This window comes from Eurosta solidaginis, chromosome 3, assembly GCF_040869045.1.
Source record: "Eurosta solidaginis isolate ZX-2024a chromosome 3, ASM4086904v1, whole genome shotgun sequence".
NCBI lineage: Eukaryota > Metazoa > Arthropoda > Insecta > Diptera > Tephritidae > Eurosta > Eurosta solidaginis.
The window spans coordinates 158547563-158568292 of record NC_090321.1 but is presented as its reverse complement, the minus strand read 5'-3'; the positions used below and the strand labels follow the sequence as shown (position 1 = coordinate 158568292).

General features: G+C 34.1%; 1 protein-coding gene across 5 annotated transcripts in view; it reads right to left on the bottom strand.

Moving 5' to 3' along the window:
• The window catches only part of LOC137244472 (putative phosphatidate phosphatase), a 230563-nt gene that overhangs the window by 48659 nt on the left and 161174 nt on the right, over window positions 1-20730 (bottom strand). The window contains exon 7 of one of the 5 annotated variants that reach the window (XM_067773498.1): window positions 12449-12858. The exons of the other annotated variants lie outside the window; for them this stretch is intronic. Within the exon in view, the coding sequence (XP_067629599.1) occupies window positions 12796-12858 (63 nt within the window). The 3' untranslated portion in view covers window positions 12449-12795. Of the gene's footprint in view, window positions 1-12448; window positions 12859-20730 lie in introns of those variants that run through there. 5 annotated transcript variants of the gene reach the window in all.

Genomic DNA, 20730 nt, shown 5'->3' with positions numbered 1-20730 from the left:
TATGCCGAATTGCCGAGTTGGCAGAGCTTATGGAAATTTTAATTTGCTATTTGAAAAACCTGATCTTATTCTGTCGAAAAATTGTTCGCGCAGTCGAACAACCAAGTTTTCAGCAGCTGTGTTGCAGTTAATAAATAAAAGTCGAGTTTTACCCGTTTCTGGCCTGAATTCGCACTGTGACGTCATATTGTATATGCTGACTTGTTTATCACATGTCAGTACAAAGTAAGAATTTTACACTATTTGCATAGATAAATATAGTAATAAATGGGAGGGGCGAAATGAACTAAAGTAATTTTGCCAAGAAAAATAACATTATGTCGCAAAAGAGCAATAAATTCCTTTATTTTAGTATTAATAATAAATTCCCCTTTTAGCTGTCAGTTGATTAAAGCTGCAAACGGCAACACTTTTAACCACCGACGACACATAATTTGGCTCGTGCTATTGTATTTCGTTGGCTAATTGCTACGAGCATTCATATGTATATATATATATCTGTATACGCGGATTTACATAAAGTCTTTGGTCGCTTTAGAACGTAGCAAGCGGCAAGTTTTTTTTATATCTGCCTTTACTTTGGAGTATTATTGAATATGTATGTATGTACATTTCTAATTTGGTTCATATTTTCATACATATATATTCAATGATACAATGCTCAAAAGCTGATCGACAGGCACAGGCTTCTGTGTACATATGCACATACGTATTTAAGGGTGGAATTGATGCTAGTCAAGTGCTCTTTGACTTGGCTTATCAAACTACAAATGATGAAATTAATTGTAGTGAAATTCATTTTTTTGTAGTTTTTATAGTTACTCCGAAAATATAATACATTCTGCGGAAACCAAGCAATTTAAGTAAATTTGTTTTTTTTCTTTTTGAAATACGTTTTAAATCGTTTGTAGTTTTTCATACGAAAAAAAATTTTTTTTTTGGTCCACAGGTTTCGGAGATATCGCTAACGCATCTCAAAAAAACCAAGAACGCAGCAATTTGGAAGCACTAAAAGTACTTTTCCTATAACTACAAACGATGAAATTGATTGTAGTGAAATTCATTTTTTTGTAGTTTTTATAGTTACTCCGAAAATATAATACATTGTGCGGAAACCAAGCAATTTAAGTAAATTTGGTTTTTTTCTTTTTGAAATACGTTTTAAATCGTTTGTAGTTTTTCATACGAAAAAAAAATTTTCTTTTGGTCCACAGGTTTCGGAGATATCGCTAACGCATCTCAAAAAAACCAAGAACGCAGCAATTTGGAAGCACTAAAAGTACTTTTCCTATAACTACAAACGATGAAATTGATTGTAGTGAAATTCATTTTTTTGTAGTTCTTATAGTTACTCCGAAAATATAATACATTGTGCGGAAACCAAGCAATTTAAGCAAATTTGGGTTTTTTCTTTTTGAAATACGTTTTAAATCGTTTGTAGTTTTTCATACGAAAAAAAAATTTTTTTTTGGTCGACAGGTTTCGGAGATATCGCTAACGCATCTCAAAAAAACCAAGAACGCAGCAATTTGGAAGCACTAAAAGTACTTTTCCTATAACTACAAACGATGAAATTGATTGTAGTGAAATTCATTTTTTTGTAGTTCTTATAGTTACTCCGAAAATATAATACATTGTGCGGAAACCAAGCAATTTAAGTAAATTTGGGTTTTTTCTTTTTGAAATACGTTTTAAATCGTTTGTAGTTTTTCATACGAAAAAAAATTTTTTTTTTGGTCCACAGGTTTCGGAGATATCGCTAACGCATCTCAAAAAAACCAAGAACGCAGCAATTTGGAAGCACTAAAAGTACTTTTCCTATAACTACAAACGATGAAATTGATTGTAGTGAAATTCATTTTTTTGTAGTTCTTATAGTTACTCCGAAAATATAATACATTGTGCGGAAACCAAGCAATTTAAGGAAATTTGGGTTTTTTCTTTTTGAAATACGTTTTAAATCGTTTGTAGTTTTTCATACGAAAAAAAAATTTTTTTTTGGTCGACAGGTTTCGGAGATATCGCTAACGCATCTCAAAAAAACCAAGAACGCAGCAATTTGGAAGCACTAAAAGTACTTTTCCTATAACTACAAACGATGAAATTGATTGTAGTGAAATTCATTTTTTTGTAGTTCTTATAGTTACTCCGAAAATATAATACATTGTGCGGAAACCAAGCAATTTAAGTAAATTTGGGTTTTTTCTTTTTGAAATACGTTTTAAATCGTTTGTAGTTTTTCATACGAAAAAAAATTTTTTTTTTGGTCCACAGGTTTCGGAGATATCGCTAACGCATCTCAAAAAAACCAAGAACGCAGCAATTTGGAAGCACTAAAAGTACTTTTCCTATAACTACAAACGATGAAATTGATTGTAGTGAAATTCATTTTTTTGTAGTTCTTATAGTTACTCCGAAAATATAATACATTGTGCGGAAACCAAGCAATTTAAGCAAATTTGGGTTTTTTCTTTTTGAAATACGTTTTAAATCGTTTGTAGTTTTTCATACGAAAAAAAAATTTTTTTTTGGTCGACAGGTTTCGGAGATATCGCTAACGCATCTCAAAAAAACCAAGAACGCAGCAATTTGGAAGCACTAAAAGTACTTTTCCTATAACTACAAACGATGAAATTGATTGTAGTGAAATTCATTTTTTTGTAGTTCTTATAGTTACTCCGAAAATATAATACATTGTGCGGAAACCAAGCAATTTAAGTAAATTTGGGTTTTTTCTTTTTGAAATACGTTTTAAGTCGTTTGTAGTTTTTCATACGAAAAAAAATTTTTTTTTTGGTCCACAGGTTTCGGAGATATCGCTAACGCATCTCAAAAAAACCAAGAACGCAGAAATTTGGAAGCACTAAAAGTACTTTTCCTATAACTACAAACGATGAAATTGATTGTAGTGAAATTCATTTTTTTGTAGTTCTTATAGTTACTCCGAAAATATCATACATTGTGCGGAAACCAAGCAATTTAAGGAAATTTGGGTTTTTTCTTTTTGAAATACGTTTTAAATCGTTTGTAGTTTTTCATACGAAAAAAAAATTTTTTTTTGGTCGACAGGTTTCGGAGATATCGCTTACGCATCTCAAAAAAACCAAGAACGCAGCAATTTGGAAGCACTAAAAGTACTTTTCCTATAACTACAAACGATTTAAAACGTATTTCAAAAACAAAAAAACCAAATTTACTTAAATTGCTTGGTTTCCGCACAATGTATTATATTTTCGGAGTAACTATAAGAACTACAAAAAAATGAATTTCACTACAATCAATTTCATCGTTTGTAGTTATAGGAAAAGTACTTTTAGTGCTTCCAAATTGCTGCGTTCTTGGTTTTTTTGAGATGCGTTAGCGATATCTCCGAAACCTGTCGACCAAAAAAAAATTTTTTTTTCGTATGAAAAACTACAAACGATTTAAAACGTATTTCAAAAAGAAAAAACCCAAATTTCCTTAAATTGCTTGGTTTCCGCACAATGTATGATATTTTCGGAGTAACTATAAGAACTACAAAAAAATGAATTTCACTACAATCAATTTCATCGTTTGTAGTTATAGGAAAAGTACTTTTAGTGCTTCCAAATTGCTGCGTTCTTGGTTTTTTTGAGATGCGTTAGCGATATCTCCGAAACCTGTGGACCAAAAAAAAAATTTTTTTTCGTATGAAAAACTACAAACGATTTAAAACGTATTTCAAAAAGAAAAAACCCAAATTTACTTAAATTGCTTGGTTTCCGCACAATGTATTATATTTTCGGAGTAACTATAAGAACTACAAAAAAATGAATTTCACTACAATCAATTTCATCGTTTGTAGTTATAGGAAAAGTACTTTTAGTGCTTCCAAATTGCTGCGTTCTTGGTTTTTTTGAGATGCGTTAGCGATATCTCCGAAACCTGTGGACCAAAAAAAAAATTTTTTTTCGTATGAAAAACTACAAACGATTTAAAACGTATTTCAAAAAGAAAAAACCCAAATTTACTTAAATTGCTTGGTTTCCGCACAATGTATTATATTTTCGGAGTAACTATAAGAACTACAAAAAAATTAATTTCACTACAATCAATTTCATCGTTTGTAGTTATAGGAAAAGTACTTTTAGTGCTTCCAAATTGCTGCGTTCTTGGTTTTTTTGAGATGCGTTAGCGATATCTCCGAAACCTGTGGACCAAAAAAAAAATTTTTTTTCGTATGAAAAACTACAAACGATCTAAAACGTATTTCAAAAAGAAAAAACCCAAATTTACTTAAATTGCTTGGTTTCCGCACAATGTATTATATTTTCGGAGTAACTATAAGAACTACAAAAAAATGAATTTCACTACAATCAATTTCATCGTTTGTAGTTATAGGAAAAGTACTTTTAGTGCTTCCAAATTGCTGCGTTCTTGGTTTTTTTGAGATGCGTTAGCGATATCTCCGAAACCTGTCGACCAAAAAAAAATTTTTTTTTCGTATGAAAAACTACAAACGATTTAAAACGTATTTCAAAAAGAAAAAACACAAATTTCCTTAAATTGCTTGGTTTCCGCACAATGTATTATATTTTCGGAGTAACTATAAGAACTACAAAAAAATGAATTTCACTACAATCAATTTCATCGTTTGTAGTTATAGGAAAAGTACTTTTAGTGCTTCCAAATTGCTGCGTTCTTGGTTTTTTTGAGATGCGTTAGCGATATCTCCGAAACCTGTGGACCAAAAAAAAAATTTTTTTTCGTATGAAAAACTACAAACGATTTAAAACGTATTTCAAAAAGAAAAACCCCAAATTTACTTAAATTGCTTGGTTTCCGCACAATGTATTATATTTTCGGAGTAACTATAAGAACTACAAAAAAATGAATTTCACTACAATCAATTTCATCGTTTGTAGTTATAGGAAAAGTACTTTTAGTGCTTCCAAATTGCTGCGTTCTTGGTTTTTTTGAGATGCGTTAGCGATATCTCCGAAACCTGTCGACCAAAAAAAAATTTTTTTTTCGTATGAAAAACTACAAACGATTTAAAACGTATTTCAAAAAGAAAAAACCCAAATTTCCTTAAATTGCTTGGTTTCCGCACAATGTATTATATTTTCGGAGTAACTATAAGAACTACAAAAAAATGAATTTCACTACAATCAATTTCATCGTTTGTAGTTATAGGAAAAGTACTTTTAGTGCTTCCAAATTGCTGCGTTCTTGGTTTTTTTGAGATGCGTTAGCGATATCTCCGAAACCTGTGGACCAAAAAAAAAATTTTTTTCGTATGAAAAACTACAAACGATTTAAAACGTATTTCAAAAAGAAAAAACCCAAATTTACTTAAATTGCTTGGTTTCCGCACAATGTATTATATTTTCGGAGTAACTATAAGAACTACAAAAAAATGAATTTCACTACAATCAATTTCATCGTTTGTAGTTATAGGAAAAGTACTTTTAGTGCTTCCAAATTGCTGCGTTCTTGGTTTTTTTGAGATGCGTTAGCGATATCTCCGAAACCTGTCGACCAAAAAAAAATTTTTTTTTCGTATGAAAAACTACAAACGATTTAAAACGTATTTCAAAAAGAAAAAACCCAAATTTGCTTAAATTGCTTGGTTTCCGCACAATGTATTATATTTTCGGAGTAACTATAAGAACTACAAAAAAATGAATTTCACTACAATCAATTTCATCGTTTGTAGTTATAGGAAAAGTACTTTTAGTGCTTCCAAATTGCTGCGTTCTTGGTTTTTTTGAGATACGTTAGCGATATCTCCGAAACCTGTGGACCAAAAGAAAAATTTTTTTTCGTATGAAAAACTACAAGCGATTTAAAACGTATTTCAAAAAGAAAAAAACCAAATTTACTTAAATTGCTTGGTTTCCGCACAATGTATTATATTTTAGGAGTAACTATAAAAACTACAAAAAAATGAATTTCACTACAATCAATTTCATCGTTTGTAGTTATAGGAAAAGTACTTTTAGTGCTTCCAAATTGCTGCGTTCTTGGTTTTTTTGAGATGCGCTAGCGATATCTCCGAAACCTGTGGACCAAAAAAAAATTTTTTTTTTCGTATGAAAAACTACAAACGATTTAAAACGTATTTCAAAAAGAAAAAAAACAAATTTACTTAAATTGCTTGGTTTCCGCAGAATGTATTATATTTTCGGAGTAACTATAAAAACTACAAAAAAATGAATTTCACTACAATTAATTTCATCATTTGTAGTTTGATAAGCCAAGTCAAAGAGCACTTGACTAGCATCAATTCCACCCTTAAATACGTATGTGCATATGTACACAGAAGCCTGTGCCTGTCGATCAGCTTTTGAGCATTGTATCATTGAATATATATGTATGAAAATATGAACCAAATTAGAAATGTACATACATACATATTCAATAATACTCCAAAGTAAAGGCAGATATAAAAAAAACTTGCCGCTTGCTACGTTCTAAAGCGACCAAAGACTTTATGTAAATCCGCGTATACAGATATATATATATACATATGAATGCTCGTAGCAATTAGCCAACGAAATACAATAGCACGAGCCAAATTATGTGTCGTCGGTGGTTAAAAGTGTTGCCGTTTGCAGCTTTAATCAACTGACAGCTAAAAGGGGAATTTATTATTAATACTAAAATAAAGGAATTTATTGCTCTTTTGCGACATAATGTTATTTTTCTTGGCAAAATTACTTTAGTTCATTTCGCCCCTCCCATTTATTACTATATTTATCTATGCAAATAGTGTAAAATTCTTACTTTGTACTGACATGTGATAAACAAGTCAGCATATACAATATGACGTCACAGTGCGAATTCAGGCCAGAAACGGGTAAAACTCGACTTTTATTTATTAACTGCAACACAGCTGCTGAAAACTTGGTTGTTCGACTGCGCGAACAATTTTTCGACAGAATAAGATCAGGTTTTTCAAATAGCAAATTAAAATTTCCATAAGCTCTGCCAACTCGGCAATTCGGCATATTGGAAAATTATTTGCAAAAATGTATATGAACAATGCATGAAAATATTTAGATTATATTGCTAATACGTTACTGGGCATTTATTGGGCAATATACTCGCATCTTTATTTGCATTTTTTACTACCATATTATTACTTCGATTAGGGCATATAAATAGTTTGGTATTATTTCATAGGAAAAGTGCCTAGTTATGGAAGTAGTTATGCGCGTTATAATGAAAGCCCTCAATATGCATCGAAGTTGGTATTTATAAAATCACAAACATTTTTCTTTTGACTATTTTATCAAATGCCATATTGCCAAATTGCATCACCAATTTGGACAACTTAAGAAGAAGCATTATGAATGAAAGAGGAAGCTAGTTTTCAGGATTTTGTGATTTACATTTGAACATACATATGTATGTATGTACACATGCTTGTGCGTAAGAATAATTATTGTTGGAAGTGGTTGGTTGAATAGAAGTTTTTTTTTTTTTGAACATGAGAATGTACAAACATACATATGTTAGCTTATGCTTGGATATATTGGTATCAATGAGGTGGGTGTGAAGTGGAGTGAAGTGGGGTGTTGGTTGATCTTTAGTTTAAGAATATACATATGTATGTGTTTGCATATATATCTAAGTTTGTTTATACGCTACGATCGTCATAGCAGATACATTACCATGTTCATACATTTCTTAGCTTACATATGAGCATACATACATATGTATGTACGTACATTTGCTTGAGCGTAAGAATAATTTTTGTTAGAAGGGGTATGCTGAAATGAAGTTTGTTTTATTTTTGAACATATGAATTGTAAGCAACAATATTTACTTGCACATTCAAAAACTTTAATATGCTTGTAATTTAAATCGAGAGAATTATACAAAGAACCCATTTGCTGTGCAAAAATCATTGTTTGGAATACCCAACCGGGTGTATTCGAATTTCCCAATTTTGCAATGTATTATATTTTCGTAGTAACTATAAGAACTACAAAAAAATGAATTTCACTACAATCAATTTCACCGTTTGTAGTTATAGGAAAAGTACTTTTAGTGCTTCCAAATTGCTGCGTTCTTGGTTTTTTTGAGATGCGTTAGCGATATCTCCGAAACCTGTGGACCAAAAAAAAAATTTTTTTTTCGTATGAAAAACTACAAACGATTTAAAACGTATTTCAAAAAGAAAAAACCCAAATTTACTTAAATTGCTTGGTTTCCGCACAATGTATTATATTTTCGGAGTAACTATAAGAACTACAAAAAAATTAATTTCACTACAATCAATTTCATCGTTTGTAGTTATAGGAAAAGTACTTTTAGTGCTTCCAAATTGCTGCGTTCTTGGTTTTTTTGAGATGCGTTAGCGATATCTCCGAAACCTGTGGACCAAAAAAAAATTTTTTTTTCGTATGAAAAACTACAAACGATTTAAAACGTATTTCAAAAAGAAAAAACCCAAATTTACTTAAATTGCTTGGTTTCCGCACAATGTATTATATTTTCGGAGTAACTATAAGAACTACAAAAAAATGAATTTCACTACAATCAATTTCATCGTTTGTAGTTATAGGAAAAGTACTTTTAGTGCTTCCAAATTGCTGCGTTCTTGGTTTTTTTGAGATGCGTTAGCGATATCTCCGAAACCTGTGGACCAAAAAAAAAATTTTTTTTTCGTATGAAAAACTACAAACGATTTAAAACGTATTTCAAAAAGAAAAAACCCAAATTTACTTAAATTGCTTGGTTTCCGCACAATGTATTATATTTTCGGAGTAACTATAAGAACTACAAAAAAATGAATTTCACTACAATCAATTTCATCGTTTGTAGTTATAGGAAAAGTACTTTTAGTGCTTCCAAATTGCTGCGTTCTTGGTTTTTTTGAGATGCGTTAGCGATATCTCCGAAACCTGTGGACCAAAAAAAAAATTTTTTTTCGTATGAAAAACTACAAACGATTTAAAACGTATTTCAAAAAGAAAAAACGCAAATTTACTTAAATTGCTTGGTTTCCGCACAATGTATTATATTTTCGGAGTAACTATAAGAACTACAAAAAAATGAATTTCACTACAATCAATTTCATCGTTTGTAGTTATAGGAAAAGTACTTTCAGTGCTTCCAAATTGCTGCGTTCTTGGTTTTTTTGAGATGCGTTAGCGATATCTCCGAAACCTGTGGACCAAAAAAAAAATTTTTTTTCCTATGAAAAACTACAAACGATTTAAAACGTATTTCAAAAACAAAAAAACCAAATTTACTTAAATTGCTTGGTTTCCGCACAATGTATTATATTTTCGGAGTAACTATAAGAACTACAAAAAAATGAATTTCACTACAATCAATTTCATCGTTTGTAGTTATAGGAAAAGTACTTTTAGTGCTTCCAAATTGCTGCGTTCTTGGTTTTTTTGAGATGCGTTAGCGATATCTCCGAAACCTGTCGACCAAAAAAAAATTTTTTTTTCGTATGAAAAACTACAAACGATTTAAAACGTATTTCAAAAAGAAAAAACCCAAATTTCCTTAAATTGCTTGGTTTCCGCACAATGTATTATATTTTCGGAGTAACTATAAGAACTACAAAAAAATGAATTTCACTACAATCAATTTCATCGTTTGTAGTTATAGGAAAAGTACTTTTAGTGCTTCCAAATTGCTGCGTTCTTGGTTTTTTTGAGATGCGTTAGCGATATCTCCGAAACCTGTCGACCAAAAAAAAATTTTTTTTTCGTATGAAAAACTACAAACGATTTAAAACGTATTTCAAAAAGAAAAAACCCAAATTTGCTTAAATTGCTTGGTTTCCGCACAATGTATTATATTTTCGGAGTAACTATAAGAACTACAAAAAAATGAATTTCACTACAATCAATTTCATCGTTTGAAGTTATAGGAAAAGTACTTTCAGTGCTTCCAAATTGCTGCGTTCTTGGTTTTTTTGAGATGCGTTAGCGATATCTCCGAAACCTGTCGACCAAAAAAAAATTTTTTTTTCGTATGAAAAACTACAAACGATTTAAAACGTATTTCAAAAAGAAAAAACCCAAATTTACTTAAATTGCTTGGTTTCCGCACAATGTATTATATTTTCGGAGTAACTATAAGAACTACAAAAAAATGAATTTCACTACAATCAATTTCATCGTTTGTAGTTATAGGAAAAGTACTTTTAGTGCTTCCAAATTGCTGCGTTCTTGGTTTTTTTGAGATGCGTTAGCGATATCTCCGAAACCTATCGACCAAAAAAAAATTTTTTTTTCGTATGAAAAACTACAAACGATTTAAAACGTATTTCAAAAAGAAAAAACCCAAATTTGCTTAAATTGCTTGGTTTCCGCACAATGTATTATATTTTCGGAGTAACTATAAGAACTACAAAAAAATGAATTTCACTACAATCAATTTCATCGTTTGTAGTTATAGGAAAAGTACTTTTAGTGCTTCCAAATTGCTGCGTTCTTGGTTTTTTTGAGATGCGTTAGCGATATCTCCGAAACCTGTGGACCAAAAAAAAATTTTTTTTTCGTATGAAAAACTACAAACGATTTAAAACGTATTTCAAAAAGAAAAAACCCAAATTTACTTAAATTGCTTGGTTTCCGCACAATGTATTATATTTTCGGAGTAACTATAAGAACTACAAAAAAATGAATTTCACTACAATCAATTTCATCGTTTGAAGTTATAGGAAAAGTACTTTTAGTGCTTCCAAATTGCTGCGTTCTTGGTTTTTTTGAGATGCGTTAGCGATATCTCCGAAACCTGTCGACCAAAAAAAAAATTTTTTTTCGTATGAAAAACTACAAACGATTTAAAACGTATTTCAAAAAGAAAAAACCCAAATTTCCTTAAATTGCTTGGTTTCCGCACAATGTATTATATTTTCGGAGTAACTATAAGAACTACAAAAAAATGAATTTCACTACAATCAATTTCATCGTTTGTAGTTATAGGAAAAGTACTTTTAGTGCTTCCAAATTGCTGCGTTCTTGGTTTTTTTGAGATGCGTTAGCGATATCTCCGAAACCTGTGGACCAAAAAAAAAATTTTTTTTCGTATGAAAAACTACAAACGATTTAAAACGTATTTCAAAAAGAAAAAACCCAAATTTACTTAAATTGCTTGGTTTCCGCACAATGTATTATATTTTCGGAGTAACTATAAGAACTACAAAAAAATGAATTTCACTACAATCAATTTCATCGTTTGTAGTTATAGGAAAAGTACTTTTAGTGCTTCCAAATTGCTGCGTTCTTGGTTTTTTTGAGATGCGTTAGCGATATCTCCGAAACCTGTCGACCAAAAAAAAATTTTTTTTTCGTATGAAAAACTACAAACGATTTAAAACGTATTTCAAAAAGAAAAAACCCAAATTTGCTTAAATTGCTTGGTTTCCGCACAATGTATTATATTTTCGGAGTAACTATAAGAACTACAAAAAAATGAATTTCACTACAATCAATTTCATCGTTTGTAGTTATAGGAAAAGTACTTTTAGTGCTTCCAAATTGCTGCGTTCTTGGTTTTTTTGAGATGCGTTAGCGATATCTCCGAAACCTGTGGACCAAAAAAAAAATTTTTTTTCGTATGAAAAACTACAAACGATTTAAAACGTATTTCAAAAAGAAAAAACCCAAATTTACTTAAATTGCTTGGTTTCCGCACAATGTATTATATTTTCGGAGTAACTATAAGAACTACAAAAAAATGAATTTCACTACAATCAATTTCATCGTTTGTAGTTATAGGAAAAGTACTTTTAGTGCTTCCAAATTGCTGCGTTCTTGGTTTTTTTGAGATGCGTTAGCGATATCTCCGAAACCTGTGGACCAAAAAAAAATTTTTTTTTCCTATGAAAAACTACAAACGATTTAAAACGTATTTCAAAAACAAAAAAACCAAATTTACTTAAATTGCTTGGTTTCCGCACAATGTATTATATTTTCGGAGTAACTATAAGAACTACAAAAAAATGAATTTCACTACAATCAATTTCATCGTTTGTAGTTATAGGAAAAGTACTTTTAGTGCTTCCAAATTGCTGCGTTCTTGGTTTTTTTGAGATGCGTTAGCGATATCTCCGAAACCTGTGGACCAAAAAAAAATTTATTTTTCGTATGAAAAACTACAAACGATTTAAAACGTATTTCAAAAAGAAAAAAACCAAATCTGCTTAAATTGCTTGGTTTCCGCACAATGTATTATATTTTCGGAGTAACTATAAGAACTACAAAAAAATGAACTTCACTACAATCAATTGCATCGTTTGTAGTTATAGAAATCACAAAAAAAATTTGGATTTTTTCAAAGCGGGTTCCAGCGTGATGCAGCTGACTATGGAGCGTGTGTGACAATATTTTAATGGTATTGGAATACTTAATGCACTGAATATTGAGTGAGCCATACCCAATTAAGGTATGAATGCATGCGCTTATATAATTGAATAAAACTACTACAAAATAAATTCATAATATGTATGCCTTTTTATTCCATTAACATGCTTTTAGAACGAAAACATTGCGAAGTTTTATATGAACATAAGAATGTAACACATAGTTGGGCATAGTGCGCTTATTTTTCAGTGCACCATGCATTTCACTACCTGCATTTGTACATATATTGCTTAGAGGTAGAGAAAACATTTTGCACTATCACTAAAAAATTTAAAGGGAGTGGTAAAGTTTCAATCAAAAAATTTTGAATTGTAGTGGAAATAAAAATTCCGTGCACTGTGCCCAACTTAGATACATATGATAGTTAGAAGTAACTAATGTTGGGAATACTAATTGTATTAGAATACTTATGATTCCTTCTCTATTAAAGCTATCAGTGCTCTTTCTTATGCCAAACTGTACTCCAATTGAACCAATCCTTCGGAGCAAAATAACTCTAGAAAATGGAGGAGATATGTTGTCGATAAAAATTTCAATTCATATTCAATATTTGTACAAATATACATACATATGTATAATAAACTTATTGGAAAATCCCTATGTTAGAGATTTTTTCCAAAAACGCCTTTAGTATCTCTGAATTCGGTTGAAGAATACAATTTTGAGGGTGCTCTTCAAACAAATTCTGAAACAGGGCGTTTTCGAACTGGCAACCGAGATAGAGTCGAGCGGTCTTTATGTAGATATTAGATACAAATTTGTTTGAAGTGATAGGGCGCACTCAAATCTGTTTACTCACTTCGGCATAGTAGGTTGGCAAATTAGGATGCTCCTTTTATAAATTTAATACGCTTTTTACCTTAGTTACCCAGTCGACACTTTTTCTTGATAGGCTTATGCGTATCTTAAGGCAATATTCTGGTCCGGGTCGATATTGAGCCTCATATAGTGCGCAAATCCGAAATGCATAAGAAATGTATTTCTGCGATAGATCATGCCGTGATCGATTTTGTTTTACGTTTTCACCAGGCACATTGGCACATAACGTGGAGACCCCGCCAGAAGAGTTAAAGAGGCTGTGCTAAGACTATGCATGCATAAGTTTCAGCATACCCCTACGTAGGACAGAGAAGGCTAACGCCTTTAGAAATCTTAGGGCAACGGATTGGATCGAATCTTAAAAAACTTTTAGATATGATACTTGGGCAATATAAGACGGTTGAATTTAGAAGAGCTGTAGGGAACTAATGACGACCATGGCAAACGTTTGAACGACAATGATTTGAGGGCATGCACCTGGAACGTCCGCTCCCTGAATGGGATTGGTGCAGATGCCCGGCTGGTTTGTGTCCTCGTCAAAGCAAAATCTGACTTCTCCTCCATCCAAGAAATGCGTTGGATGAAGCAAGAAAGCAAGAAGATTAAAAATTGTGACATCTATTGGAGTGGCCATCCAAATAAGCGCAGTTTCGGTGTCGGATTCATGGTGGGCGAGATACTTTGTCGCCAAGTATTGGCGTTCACGCCTGTGGACGAACGTCTCGCCGCTATCCGAATAAAAGCAAAATTTTTTAATATATCATTCATCTGCGCCCATGCACCTACAGAGGAGAAAGACGATGAGGTGAAAGACGATTAGAACGCACATACGAGCGATGCCCCTGCCATGATATAAAAGTCGTGCTTAGCGACTTTAACGTCAGGGTGGCCGAAGGTGTTTTTGGCCCCACAGTCGGAAAGTTCAGCCTACACAATGAAACTTCTTCTAATGGACTGAGGCTGATCTCGGACCATTATCTCGTCGCAGCCGAAATACGCGCCCACCTCTGCGCGGCTAAAACCAATGAACAAAAACACAAGGAAAGCTAGACGTCGAAAGGCTACAATCGAATCAGACTGCCAATAGTTTCGCAACTGGACTCTCACACCTGCTCTCTGAGAGCACAATTCAACCCGACGGAATGCAGGAGCAGTGGAAGCATATCTCCAAAGCACTTCGCCGAGGAAAAAACTGCTATCGCTATCGCGAGTTGGAAAGGGAAGGGAGACGCCTTTTCAGGAAGAAAAAAGCAGAGGAAGAAAGGCGTATCTCGGCGACAGACGGAAGGTTTTTAGTCCGGGGCAAACTCTTGTAAGAACGAAAACGGCGACCTTTTAACCGATGTCCAGAGATGTCAGATTATGGAGGGAACACTTCTCTGCTCTCCTAAATGGAGACAGCGATTTACCGCACAGGGATGACGAACCCGATCCCGCAATCGAGGATGATGGAATAAATGTCCCTCCACCCGATTATGGTGAAGTCAGAATAGCAATAACCAGATTAAAAAACAACAAGGCCATAGGCGCTGATGGATTGCCTGCGGATCTATTCAAATACAACGGCGAGGAGTTTGTAAGGCGCATGCATCAGCATCTTTGCAAAATATGGTCGGACGGGTGCAAACCCGACGATTGGAATCTAAGTGTTTTTTGCCTAGTCCACAAGAAAGGGGAAACTGCAAAATACGCCAATTATCGCGGAGCCAGCCTTCTTAATATTGCATTGCAACAGCATGAGTAACACCATCAGCACAGTGAGAATTGGGTAGGACCTCTCCGAGCCGTTCGAAACTAAACGAGGTTTCAGACAGGGTGAACAATATTCTATAAAAGCGTGCAATAGCTAGCATATGCTGGTGCCATTGGTATCATCGGCCTGAACACCCGCAGCGTAAGTTCTGCTTACTCCAAACTGGAAAAAAGAAGCGGTAAAGATGAGTTTGATGGTGAATGAGGACAACCTGCTGTCATCGAGCAAAGAGTCAGCGGATATGCGCCTTTGCAACCACGCTACTATTGGCAGCCATAATTTCGATAATTATGTAGTAAAAGACTTCGTTTATTTGGGAACCAACATTAACACTAACAACAACATCAGCTCTGAAATCCAGCGAAGAATCACTCTTGCCAATAAATGCTGATTTGGACTAAGTAAGAAATTGAAAAGTAAAGTCCTCTCTCGGCCAGGGACGGAAAATAATTATTTTTTTTTTCGGAGTCGAAAACGTCCTGGTCAAAAAATTGTCCTAGGTGAAAATGTTTGAGTTCCCAGGTATCCCTATAGCAATATCATGTCGTATCATGCATCCTTTTTATTTTTTGAACTTTTTCCATAAAAGTCCACATATAAAAGTAAAATCTGTATTTTTATTTTTTATGTCCGATAGAACTAGTTAAACTCGGTTTTAAAAATAAAAGTCCCGAAATAAAAGTTAAATCAAGACTTTTATTTTTTAAGGCCGCTTGATAACAAAGAAACGGTTTATCCGAATTAAAAAAATTTGGTACCAATCGATTCTCCTGGATTCCTAAAATTTAAAACCTTATGGACTTTTGAAAATTTGTGTTAATAATACTAGAAATTTATCATAAACAAACTAGATCGAAAATCTCGTAGTATAAATGGTGAACTTGCAGTGGATTTTTGCAATAAATTTCGTTCCAATTTAGAGTATTAGAGTGAAAATTGGTAAACCGCATTCTGCTATGATAGGAAAGCTTTCCAAAAAATGAAATGGTCATAATCGCTCAATAGCCACGCCTCTTTCTGTATATAGAAATTTCCGCACAGAACATGCAAAATTTGAGTATCTAAAGAAGCCATTTAAATTTGGCACGTAAATTACTGACATTGCATGTAGTTGATCCACATAATTTTTTTGGACAATGGGCGTGGCACCAACTACTTTCCAAATAAGACTTTTTGGACTTTCAAGTGCGATAACTCGTACATACTTTGAGCAATATTTTTGCAAATTGGTAAGCGAACGTCATATTTGTATTTGTACATGCCGACGGAAAAAGTTTTAAAATCGAATTAAAGTCACACCCACTTGTATATAAAAATATCAAAACTGGCTACTTGAATTCATTGCTAAGTACGTGAATATGTCAGAGTTATTTCGGGACTATTACGGGATCATTTGGGGATCCTTCCGGTATCATTCCTGGATGACTTTCGGGATCCCGTCAGGGTCATTTCGGAACTTATTCGGGATCATTTGGGGATCCTTCCGGCATCATTTCAGGATAGTTTTCGGGATTCCGTGAGGATTATTTCGGGACTTTTTCGGGGGTATTCCGGGATCATTTATGGATGGTTTTCGTGATCGCGTCGGGTTTATTTCGGTATCATTTAGGGACTCTTCCGGTATAATTTCTAGATGGTTTTCGGGATCCTGTTAAGTTAATTTCGGTACTTCTCCGGGACTATGTCGGGATGATTTGGGGCCCTGCCGGCACAATTTCTGGATAGTTTTCGGGCTTTGTCCGGGATCCCGTAGGGATCATTTCGGGACTATTTTGATATCATTTTGGGACCCTTCCAGGATCATTTAAGGACTCTTCTAAACCGGTAGTTCAGCACACATGATCTTTTAAATTATGAGCTTTTATGGCCATGGATTTGCTGCAAATGCCTAATGTTTGTTATTCGTAATTTTGTGTTTTTCTAGTCCTGAGGATGGTTTCAGATTGAAACCGAAATATCGACCAATTATATAAATTATAATACCACAAAATATATGGTGCTTTATTTATCTTTGCGTCCTTGAGCTCACAAATTAACCAAGAAGTTAAAATTTTGTTTTTAAGTTAAATTAATTGATTGATTTTTTTAGATGAAAATAGTGTTGCTTTTTCGTGTGTTTAGCTGGTTAAAATATTACAAAAAGTGTAGTTATAGCTATAATAGTTCGTTACAGGATTCATTTAAAATAATCAAAAATAGAACGAAAAAGCTGTGTTAGATATTAAAAATAAAACATACCGAACTTTAATTACGAATAATTTGCAGCAAATCCATGGCCATAAAAGCTCATAATTTAAAAAATCATGTGTACTGAACTACCGGTTTCGAAGGTCCTTAAATGATTCCGGAAGGGTCCCAAAATTATATCAAAATAAACCCGACGCCTCAAGGAATCCCGGACGGATCCCGAAAACTATCCAGAAATTATGCCGGAAGGATCCCGAAATGATCCCGAAAAAGTCCCGAAATGACCCTGACGGGATCCCGAATGTCATCCAGGAATGATATCGGAAGGATCCCCAAATGATCCCGCAATAGTCCCAAAATAACTCTGACATATTCACGTACGTAGCAATGAATTCAAGTAGCCAGTTTTGATATTTTTATATACAAGTGGGTGTGACTTTAATTCGATTTTAAAACTTTTTCCGTCGGCATGTACAAATACAAATATGAAGTTCGCTTACCAATTTGAAAAAATATTGCTCAAAGTATGTACGAGTTATCGCACTTAAAAGGCCAAAAAATCTTATTTGGAAAGTAGTTGGTCCCACGCCCATTGTCCAAAAAAATTATGTGGATCAACTACATGCAATGTCAGTAATTTACGTGCCAAATTTAAATAACGTGGCTTCTTTAGATACTCAAATATTGCATGTTCTGTGCAGAAATTTCTATATACAGAAAGAGGCGTGGCTTTTTTTATCTTGATCCAAATATATTTAAAGTCCAAATTAATAGTTTTGCAAGGACTTATATTATAAAAGGAATAACAGTTTCAGCCCCTGCTCTCGGCAAACGAAAATCGTGCTCTGAAGTAACTTATCGTACCCGTCCTGCTATATGGTGCAGAAGCGTGGACCATGACAACATCAGATAAACCGGTTCTGGGAGTGTTCGAGAGAAAAATTCCTCGAAAGATCTATGGACCTGTACGCGTTGGCGATGGCGAATACCGAAGAAGATTTAATGATGAACTGTACGAGCTTTACACAGACATCAAAATAGTCTAGCGAATTAAAGCGCAGTGGCTACGCTGGCTAGGCCATGTTATGTTAATGAAGGATAGCGCTCCGGCTAAGAAAGTTTTTCTTTCGAACCTGCCTATGGAAGCCGAGGAAGAGGGCGGTCCCCACACAGCTGGAAGAACCAGGTGGAAAACGATTTAAACTCCCTTGGTGTGACCAATTGGCGCCCGTTGGCAGAGCGGAGAAGCGACTGGTGCGCCTTTTTGGACCGCCATAACCGTTTAAACGGTTAAGCGCCAATTAAGTAAGTAAGTAAGTAGGGAACCAACAACATCTTTTCAAAGACATTAATAAATGTCTACAACAGAAAGCTTTAAAAATATCCGACATGTCGCGTTTTCCTAAGCTAATTTACTTTTTACATACCGTAATCTTTAGCTTTGACGCATTGAAACCAATAATCGTCAATCGTCTGATCAATTTTAGATCCGATCAAATGTCAATCAAGCAGGTATCTTTCCGAATTCGGCCCATTATTTCAAAATCTACTCTGATTAGGGGGTTAGAATATACCCGCGGTAGGTATGCCTGTCGTAAGAGGCGAGTAAAATACCAAATAGATTCAAGGGGTTGTATAGCGCAACACTTTCAATCTCACCTATCCGTGGCGAATCCTCTTTCATTAACAGCCGAGGCTCTGGTGACCCCGAGCTCCTCATGGATCGGTATGGCCTAGAAGGTCGCATGTGGTCATAACAAATCGTTCCCGAGATGGTCAGGCTTGGTACCGGAACGTACCGGATCTGCATCCGGCGAAGGACCATCAACATCGATAACACTCCCCAAGGCCTTTGCGGCGCCCTTATCACTGCAACAACAACAAAATTATCAAATCAATTTCTCCCGCACAATCTTAATGGAGTTAAAGTTCAAGTGAATATCGCCAAGCATCCACGATATCTACAAAGCCGGTAAAAAATAATACTATAACTACTCGCTGGTAGCACTTGAAACTAATAAGGAGATTAGTTAAGCAATAGAGCTGCATTTCGATCGGACTTTTAATCGATTTTTTAACGAACGAAGAAAAGTTTTTTTAGAATCGTTCGATTGCTTATTAATATTACTAGGCCTAGAAGCACTGCGACCTTTGTGCAGATCTATTGTAAGCCTGCGAAGTTTTGATTAAAATAAAAAAAATAAATGTAAGGCGCGATAACCTCCGAAGAGATCTAAGGCCGAGCTTCTCTTCCAATTTGGGTCGTGCTCCTCTTGATTTTTCCCTACAAATTGGCCGGACGGGCCCTACATGTTTTATGCCGACTCCGAACGGCATCTGCAAGGCAGATGAGTTTTCACTGAGAGCTTTTCATGGCAGAAATACAATCGGAGCGCTTGCCAGACACTGCCGAGGGGCGACCCCGCTTAGAAAAATTTTTCTTCTAATTGAAAAATCTTATTTCTAAAATTTTGATGTTGTTTTGCCCGGGAGTTGAACCCAGGGCATACGGTGTGATAGGCGGAGCACGCTACCATCACACCACGGTGGCCGAAGTTTTGATTATCTTACAACAATTGTAGGTACAATTTCATATTTATTGGTAAAAATGAGCCGTAAATTAAAAATAATTCTTTTTTATATAAATTAAGCTTTATTGTCACATATTCATAGTGAAAATAAAATAGTTTTTAAATAGTTCATAGGAACTTATCTCAAAAAGCTGTAACTTAAATTTGAACCATAAACTAAGACTGTGCGCCATTGTCTTGGTGGCATATAGAGAAAGGAGAAAGATGAAGAAATTTGATCATCACCATCAAGCCAGCTATCCCTGTTTTAACAAAACTGACAACAATTGCGAACACCAAGGAAAATGAAGTCTCCTTGGTGGAGGTCTCCCCCTTCGTCTGCTTCCAAAAGCTTCCTCAATGGAATTCACAGAACTCAGAACTTACAGAAGAAATTTCTGCGCACCAAATTGGTGCATCTTAAAAAAAATTGTATATGCTCCTTTGTACACGAAGTCGGTTTCTCTACTTTGATAAAATTCTAAAAAACACAAAAGGTATGGTATAACATTATTGAATGCACCAAAATCCCACTCTGATGGAAGGAGCAAGTGAAGAACCAAATAGCAATTAGGACATTAGGGCAGGCCTCGAATTCCAGTTTTCGGTAACGCTAAAACTTCATCGCCACAAATATCTAAAACAGTATTAAATAACAGTGCTCCGCGAAATTTTTTATGTCAATGGGCAAGCCAAAATAAGTTTGAACTGCTAAGTCTGTAGTTCTTTTATATTTACAAACGCAATATCTTGCGCGATTGTGACGATGTTCGTTTAAGCATCGAACATGAACATGAGAAATTTCATTGTGACGCGGTCATAATGTTGGTTCTTGACTTTTCTACAGTAATATTGGGATTCGCTTACTTTCGCAGGGTGCACGGATTGCACGGGTTATTTATTTCCTACAACGAAATATGGAAGACAACGAGAGTACCTCGTGGCGAAGTTATAGGGTGTATCAGGCAAAAGCTTCAAATAGTTGGCAGAAAGTATAAGAGAATAGGACCAAAAATATTAAAAACAATTGATCATTCGT